At 42.8% G+C, this 7,002-nt stretch overlaps 1 protein-coding gene across 2 annotated transcripts in view; it reads left to right on the top strand.

Annotated features, from left to right (window-relative positions):
• The window catches only part of flvcr2b (FLVCR heme transporter 2b), a 21,798-nt gene that overhangs the window by 8,255 nt on the left and 6,541 nt on the right, over positions 1 to 7,002 (top strand). For both annotated transcript variants that reach the window (XM_024291176.2, XM_024291175.2), the window contains exons 3-8: positions 1,395 to 1,535; positions 3,123 to 3,190; positions 3,550 to 3,653; positions 3,903 to 4,013; positions 6,270 to 6,375; positions 6,441 to 6,552. In XM_024291176.2, the coding sequence (XP_024146944.1) occupies positions 1,395 to 1,535; positions 3,123 to 3,190; positions 3,550 to 3,653; positions 3,903 to 4,013; positions 6,270 to 6,375; positions 6,441 to 6,552 (642 nt within the window). The remainder of the gene's footprint in view (positions 1 to 1,394; positions 1,536 to 3,122; positions 3,191 to 3,549; positions 3,654 to 3,902; positions 4,014 to 6,269; positions 6,376 to 6,440; positions 6,553 to 7,002) is intronic.

Genomic DNA, 7,002 nt, shown 5'->3' with positions numbered 1-7,002 from the left:
ATCCCATGGATTAACAGTTTGATCTCTGATCGATCCCATGGATTAACAGTTTGATCTCTGATCGATCTCATGGATTAACAGTTTGATCCCTGATAGATCTCATGGATTAACAGTTTGATCTCTTTGCTGTTGACAGTCATGACCTCATGTGGGTCACATGATCAAACATGTTTTTATCTCAAAGAAATCCTTAAAAATATCAAAACCTTTTCTACAAATTCCTGTTTCTAACTTTACATTCAGAGGTTTAGATGAACCGTTGAGTGAATTCATGAGTTTGACTGTAAAAACCTGAAATGAAACAGCAGAAAAAGTTTTGGATCATCAGATACACTTTAAATAAACACATTTATGCAGATAGAAGACACACGAACACGTTTTGTCGCACACGCCCAGATTAGATAAGGCAGACTTTACTCCTCCGTAGAACGTCTTCTTCTCTTCTGACTCATGAGGGACTTTCTGATCCATCAGAGCTTCTGTGTTGCAGCGAGTCTCTGACATGACACATGTGTACTCTCAAACATCACACGCTCCTGAGCACGACACGCTGCCATGTGTGAGGGTTGTCCTGCTGCCGTGGCCATCTGCGGCGCTCCGACCCGCTGGTGAGTCAGCGGGGCGGAGCATTAGCATAAACGTGAGAGGAGGAGGAGCCATCTCCTCAGGGACGGAGATGGAGAGGATGGAGGTCTGAGTCCTCGAGTCGGAGTCCTCGAGTCGGAGTCCTCCGGTCCGAGTCCTCCAGTCTGAGTCCTCCGGTCTGAGTCCTCCGGTCCGAGTCCTCCGGTCCGAGTCCTCCGGTCCGAGTCCTCGGGGTCACTCCAGATCAGCTCCTCTGTTCAGTCAGAGAGTTTGTGCAGCAGAAACAGCCTCAAGGCCAAACTCTGCGTTTCTGTAACAGCTTCAGGTCGTTTGAGGTTTCAGATTAAAATGTTGTTGAATTCAGTCTGAATGGATCCAGTTTTTTCCAGAACTGCGTCGTCTCAAGGTCCTTCTCACGATGAAACATCACCGGGAGGATCTGGGTTTTCCATCAACTCAAACTTTGGAAAGTTTTACATCAAACTTGAAGTAAAACAGACGAAATGTCCAATTTAAGCTCCTCCCTCCTGGTGTCGTCAGGCTTTGCTTTGAGATTTTATTGATTCAAAAACTAAACTTCTTTCATGTACATAATTTAAGATCCTTTTTTTAGCAGGAAATCATCTTTTGTTTCTTATTTTGATGCAGATGCGTTTCTGTTTTCTAGTGTTAGTCTAGATAATTCCCTTTAAGTGTGTTCCTTTCTTCAGCCTCAAAAGTGTGTTTTAAACGTGAACATATGTTGTCAGACAGTGAGGAGTCTTTTCTTGTGAAAGTCTGCATGAATGAACTCCCGTTCTCCTCCTCAGTTTTCCAGGAGCGCCCGGAGCTCCCCCCGACTCTGGCTCAGGCGGCGGCGCGCTCCACCCCCTCCGAGGACTACTCCTACGTGGCCTCCATCCGCCGGCTGATGCGGAACCGGCCCTTCGTCCTCCTCATCATCAGCTACGGTTGGTCGGCCGCTCTCGCACCGGCTCAGGCTGCAGCAGGGATGGAATCAGCTGTTATTGGATATCGGATGTAAACGTGTCCGCTGGTCCAAAGTTTGTTCAGTCTGATAATGTTTGACTGACGCGTGCGATCCACGCAGCCAAAGAGAAACAAGCGTTACATCATCGGGTTGTTCTGAGGTTCTAGAGATTAAAAATGAACAAAACGTGAAAGTTCCATTTCCTGCAATAATGTTGGTGTGAATCCTTTTGAAGAGATTTGCTATATATTAATATTAAACTTGCTAAAAGACTGTATATTCCATTCCAGAACTATGAAAGAGCGCTGAAGTCGACCTAAATTTCTGAAAATGTTTTAGTAAAATTACTTAAAAATCCCTGATAGATTCCAATGATGCAAAAGTATTTAGTGTGTTGCTTAAATGAGAGTTAAAATCCAAATTATCCTAAAATTCTTCAATAAACTAAATTAGTCAAAAACTTTAGTATGTTGCTAAAATAAAAGCTAAACTCTAATTTAGCTATAAAAAAACATAGTAGATGCCAAATTAGCTAAAATAGCTCGTTTCTTAAATACTCGCTAAACTAGTAAAATAAATTAGTCAAAAACATTAGTATGTTTCTGAAATAGAAAAATTAGCTGTGAAAACCTCGATAACAAACGTAAGCGTGTTGATAAAATAAACTCCAAATTAGCGTAAAAACATAGTAGATGCCAAATCAGCCAAAAAGAAAAAAAGCTGCTTACATACTAGCTAAACTGTAAAATAGCCTAAAATTCCTCAATAAACTAAATTAATAAAAAACATTAGCCTGTTGCTAAAATATTAGCTAAACTCCAAGTTAGCCTAAAATAAACTTTAGTAAATAACAAATTAGCCAAAAATGTTAGCATGTCGCTAACATATTAGTTAAATTGAAAATTAGCCTAAACAAACTCAGTAGATAACAAATAAGCCAATAAAGCTAGCGCGTTGCTTACATACTAGCTAAACTGTAAAATAGCCTAACATTCCTCAGTAAACTAAAATAGTAAAAACATTAGCATGTTGCAAAAATATTAGCTAAACTTAATTTTTTTAATGACTCTAAAAGATGAAAACATAAGTATGAATATATTTAAATGTTTTGTTGCTAATCTACTTCAAATGTTTAAATTTGAAGACTTTCTCATTCATTTCCTATTGTAATACCAAAAGTAAAAGCAGTAACGTCCTGAACGTTTTTGGTTCCTGAAATCTCTGGAAGTGCGACTGAGTTTTTAAAAAACGTCGTAAAGCAGCAGGACGATCACTTCAGTGTGAATGCTGACTGAACAATCACACGATTGTTGGAAACAAATGAAACAAACTTCAATCTGAGAGGAGAGCAGGTCTGAGGACTGAGGAATAAAAACCTCAGCAGAAACGTTTGATCTTCCTCTTATGTGGCGTCCGTCACGAGCTTCTGCTTCTGCTGTTTCACCGTTTCAGCTGCAGAGTGAAATCGAAACAGAAATGTTCTAGTTTTAGAATCAGAACGACGATTATCTCCAACATTATTATTAAAGATATTTAACAAGTCCTGACTGAAGCTTTGGTCCGGCAGGTCTGAACGTGGGCTGTTACTACGCCGTGGGGACGCTGCTGAACCGCGTCATCATCCATCATTATCCTGTAAGTTCAGCTTCTTCATCCAGTTATCGTCTCACAAAGTCTATCAACAAACCAGAACTGGATTCATTCATTTGAGTCAGCAGTTTGTCAAGTGAAACCTCACAGACTCTTCCTCTGGTTGAGACTAAAACTGCTGAGTCATCCTCAGGAGGAACTCGTGTTTCCGTCTGATGGGAGGAAGCTGCCGTCTGCAGCGTTTCTTCAGAGAAACTTATCCAAATATTAGACAAAAGTCTGGGAAACACCAACACCAAACTGAAGCTCCTCCCCCTCCTGCTTGTTGCTGAGTCATGTTTGATCTGAGTTTGAGCCTGAACTCTGACGTTCTGGCGTCGTGGCCCCGCTGTGGTCTGTTCCAGAACGAGGAGGTGAACGCCGGGAGGATCGGCCTCACCATCATCATCTCAGGCATGGTGGGCTCGCTCATCTGTGGGATCTGGCTGGACCGAACCAAGACCTACAAGTGAGTGAGCCGGAGGGCGGAGCTCGCCGTTCCCGGGTTGTTTGTGCAGATGCGGCGTGCTGGTACATCTGTGACCCCGGCGACCTCTCAGGCTGTGAAGTGACGCCAGTGTCCCCCAGGCCGCCCCCCTCCCCCCTCCGCCTGTCAGGATCTGAGTTACAGACTAAAGACGATTTTGAGGCTTTCATGCTGCTGCTGAAACCGTCCCGTTTCAGCAGCAGCAGCGTCTCATGCTTCTTCTCTGTCCAGACAGACCACGCTGGCCGTCTACCTCATGTCTCTGGTGGGGATGGTCGTCTTCACCGCCACGCTGGATCAGGGACTGCTGTGGGTGGTCTTCATCACCGCCGGATCTCTGGGGTACAAACGTGACTGACGGTGATGAACGTACGGTCGGATGGGGGGCGTGGGGGCGGGGTCTGCTGACATTTGGTTTCATTTTATTTATTAGTCTAAAATCAAAGAAGAGAAACAAGAAACCAACTCGCCTGAAACCTGTGAGGATGAAGCTGAAACTGATCCAAATAGTAAAAAGACGTAAGAAAGAAAAGTTCATGCAGTCGGATGAGGATAAAAACAGGATGAAACAGGAGTAAGCAGGATGAAACAGGATGAAACAGGATGAAACAAGATGAAACAGGATGAAACAGGATGAAACAGGATGAAACAGGATGAAACAGGATGAAGCAGGATGAAACAGGATGAAACAGGAGTAAACAGAAGAAAACAGGATGAAACAGGATGAAACAGGATGAAGCAGGATGAAACAGGATGAAACAGGATGAAGCAGGATGAAACAGGATGAAACAGGATGAAACAGGATGAAGCAGGATGAAACAGGATGAAACAGGGTGAAACAGGAGTAAACAGAATGAAACAGGATGAAACAGGATGAAGCAGGATGAAACAGGGTGAAACAGGATGAAACAGGATGAAGCAGGATGAAGCAGGATGAAACAGGATGAAACAGGATGAAGCAGGATGAAGCAGGATGAAACAGGATGAAACAGGATGAAACAGGATGAAACAGGATGAAGCAGGATGAAACAGGATGAAACAGGATGAAACAGGATGAAACAGGATGAAACAGGATGAAACAGGATGAAACAGGATGAAACAGGATGAAACAGGATGAAACAGGATGAAACAGGATGAAACAGGATGAAACAGGATGAAACAGGATGAAACAGGATGAAACAGGATGAAACAGGATGAAACAGGATGAAACAGGATGAAACAGGATGAAACAGGATGAAACAGGATGAAACAGGATGAAACAGGATGAAACAGGATGAAACAGGATGAAACAGGATGAAACAGGATGAAACAGGATGAAACAGGATGAAACAGGATGAAACAGGATGAAACAGGATGAAACAGGATGAAACAGGATGAAACAGGATGAAACAGGATGAAACAGGATGAAACAGGATGAAACAGGATGAAACAGGATGAAACAGGATGAAACAGGATGAAACAGGATGAAACAGGATGAAACAGGATGAAACAGGATGAAACAGGATGAAACAGGATGAAACAGGATGAAACAGGATGAAACAGGATGAAACAGGATGAAACAGGATGAAACAGGATGAAACAGGATGAAACAGGATGAAACAGGATGAAACAGGATGAAACAGGATGAAACAGGATGAAACAGGATGAAACAGGATGAAACAGGATGAAACAGGATGAAACAGGAGTAAACAGAATGAAACATGAGAAAACAGGATGAAACAGGATGAAGCAGGATGAAACAGGAGTAAACAGAATGAAACAGGATGAAACAGGATGAAACAGGATGAAACATGAGAAAACAGGATGAAGCAGGATGAAACAGGATGAAGCAGGATGAAGCAGGATGAAACAGGATGAAACAGGATGAAACAGGATGAAGCAGGATGAAACAGGATGAAGCAGGATGAAGCAGGATGAAGCAGGATGAAACAGGATGAAACAGGAGTAAACAGGATGAAACAGGATAAAACAGGATTAAGCAGGATGAAACAGGGTGAAACATGATGAAACAAGATGAAGCAGGATGACCAGAAATGAAGTCTGATGTTTAGAATCAAAGAGTCTTTTCCCATAAAGAATTGTTTCAGATCCTAAAAGTTTGACATTGAACTAAAGATCAGATCTTCTCTCGTTCTGATCAGATCTGAGAGTTTCCGACTTCCTGTCATTAAAATAAACATTTCCAGAATGTCGTGAGTTATAAATGGGATAATTAGCATGTCTGTATAAATATGGAGGTTAAATCCGGTTAGCATAAATCCTCATGTAGAGATTGATCCATGAGGATCAAATGTGGAGCAGAACCAGCATCTCCACTCGAGGTCTTAAGCCAGATTTGAAGTCTTCCTAAAGGTTCTTCCTCGTCAACGCCGGTAGAAACAGGAAGTGCGTCTGACGATCTCCTGAAGCGACTCAGGCTGAAGTTCGGCTGTGGCTCCAGCAGCTTCACACGTTCACCGTCCGGCTGAAGCTCGGCTGAAGCTCGGCTGAAGCTCGGCTGAAGCTCGGCTGAAGCTCATCTGAAGCTCGGCTGAAGCTCATCTGAAGCTCGGCTGAAGCTCGGCTGGTCCAGAGTCTGATCCAGAGTTTGTCCCGCAGCTTCTTCATGACGGGGTATCTGCCGCTGGGCTTCGAGTTCGCCGTGGAGCTGACCTACCCGGAGTCGGAGGGAACGTCGTCCGGCCTGCTGAACTGCTCGGCTCAGGTGCGGCTCTGCGGCGGCCGGTCTGTGTTGTTCAGGTGGTGAGTCCGCCCGCTCTTTCCCCGCAGGTCTTTGGGATCATCTTCACCATCTGCCAGGGGAAGATCATCGACGGCTACGGCACGCGGGCCGGGAACATCTTCCTGTGCGTCTTCCTGCTGATCGGCACCATCATGACGGGTGAGACCTTCAGAATATCGTCTGGATTCTAAACTCTTATTTATCGTCATTTAAACATTTATTTAAACAGTTATTTAAACATTTATTTAAACATTTATTTAAACATTTCCTTCAGAAAAAAGATAAAAACAAGAACTTGGTTTGATGCTCCAGGATGGGAACATGATGGAATTCTGCATTAAAATGATTATTTAGGGATCAAACAATAAATCAAAAAACATCAAACTTTGAAGAACGTTTGATGACAAATAAAAATAAAATTTAATGGAAATCTGATGATTATTATGCATTTCTATGAACAGGTTTGCTTTCTATTAAACACGGATAAATGATCAGATAAAATTGTATTTTCTGTCTCAGAAAACGTCCTGTTGAGTTAAAACTTAAAAGTAAAAGTATTTTGTCTCAGATTTAGACTGGGATTTTTGTACATTTAAAATATTTTGAAAA

The sequence above is a fragment of the Oryzias melastigma genome, linkage group LG24, assembly GCF_002922805.2.
Source record: "Oryzias melastigma strain HK-1 linkage group LG24, ASM292280v2, whole genome shotgun sequence".
NCBI lineage: Eukaryota > Metazoa > Chordata > Actinopteri > Beloniformes > Adrianichthyidae > Oryzias > Oryzias melastigma.
Note: the sequence above shows the minus strand (reverse complement) of the source record. Positions and strands in the feature narration are given on the sequence as shown.